The sequence below is a fragment of the Eurypyga helias genome, unplaced genomic scaffold (assembly GCF_000690775.1).
Source record: "Eurypyga helias isolate BGI_N326 unplaced genomic scaffold, ASM69077v1 scaffold41522, whole genome shotgun sequence".
NCBI classification, from domain to species: domain Eukaryota; kingdom Metazoa; phylum Chordata; class Aves; order Eurypygiformes; family Eurypygidae; genus Eurypyga; species Eurypyga helias.
This window is the reverse complement of record NW_010237307.1, coordinates 1,144-2,376: the sequence shown is the minus strand read 5'-3', so window position 1 is coordinate 2,376 and position 1,233 is coordinate 1,144. Positions and strand designations below refer to the sequence as shown.

At 52.9% G+C, this 1,233-nt stretch overlaps 1 protein-coding gene across 1 annotated transcript in view; it reads left to right on the top strand.

Moving 5' to 3' along the window:
- Nucleotides 1-738, top strand: part of LOC104506464 (oxysterols receptor LXR-alpha-like) — a gene marked incomplete at its 3' end in the record, with an annotated part of 3,296 nt that extends 2,558 nt beyond the window's left edge. The window contains exon 2 of the mRNA XM_010147415.1: nt 472-738. Coding sequence (XP_010145717.1) covers nt 472-738 — 267 coding nt within the window. The remainder of the gene's footprint in view (nt 1-471) is intronic.
- Between the last annotated feature and the right edge of the window lie 495 nt (nt 739-1,233).

The window sequence follows — 1,233 nt, the reverse complement described above, 5'->3', positions numbered from 1 at the left end:
ACCACCATTCCTCATCCTTGTGTGCGAGTGTGGCAGAAAATAGAAGAGAACTGGAGGTGAATTCTGTTGAAAATTACTTTCTACAGAGTCTTGGATTTCAGCTCAACATTTTTGCAGTTACATTGGTAACTTAACTATCACCCCTGCTGAAAGTGCAGAACAACATCTGGCTTCAGCGTATTTTAGCTCTTTCATCCTGTTTTGGAGGGGAAACAAGCATAAAGCTGCATCTGCTTCTGTAGTTGAGGTGAAACTGTTTGTTGCAGAAGATAGGCTTGTCCAGGTGGGGAGTCTGTGGAATGGGAAGATTGATCTTTTCATCTGTGTGTTTGGGAGATAGTGGGTTTGAGTGAGGACGTCAGTGACTGTAGGGAATGTGGTAGCCAGCTGCAAACGTCATGCTTCCCTCACGTGTGGCTTTTCTTTTTTCTTTTTTTTCCCCCTTTTCACTGGTACTGTTTGTTTCGGTAGAAAATCCCCCCCTGAAGCGGAAGAAGGGCCCAGCCCCTAAGATGCTGGGAAACGAAGTGTGCAGCGTGTGTGGGGACAAGGCCTCCGGCTTCCATTACAACGTGCTGAGCTGCGAAGGCTGCAAGGGCTTCTTCCGCCGCAGCGTCATCAAGGGCGCGCAGTACGTCTGCAAGAATGGCGGCAAGTGTGAGATGGACATGTACATGCGTCGCAAGTGTCAGGAGTGCCGGCTGCGCAAGTGCCAGGAGGCGGGCATGCGTGAGCAGTGTGAGTGCAGGAAATGCTGCCGGGAGCGCCGTGGTGTTGGGACGGGAGACGCCTGGGGGCAGGCTGGGGGCTGATGGGGGTAGGGAAGGGGGGTAGTGCGAGTGCTTGGGGGTCACATGGGAACCATGCTGCGGTGTGTGTAGGAAGTCACTGAGGGCTTAGCAGGGATCGTGTGGGGAGGTGAGGCCCTTAAATGGAACGCCACCGGTGTGCCGAGAGCTCCATCCTTGCTGTGTTCCTGGAAAGAACTCGTGCAGCGTCACATCAGAGGAATGACTTGCAGCTGAGATTTACACGTTGTTCAGTATGCTGTCAGCTGTATCAATACGCTCAGGCTGCGTGTCTTGTGATCAGGACTGCGAGGTTGGTCACCGTGCTCCTTGAACAACAGGCACTTACCTTTGCCTTGTGCTGTGAACTTGTGACTGAGGTCAAGGGCAACACCACAGTGCAGCTGTGTTTGGGCAGACCTGGCCTCGTTGCTCCCTTTAGTGA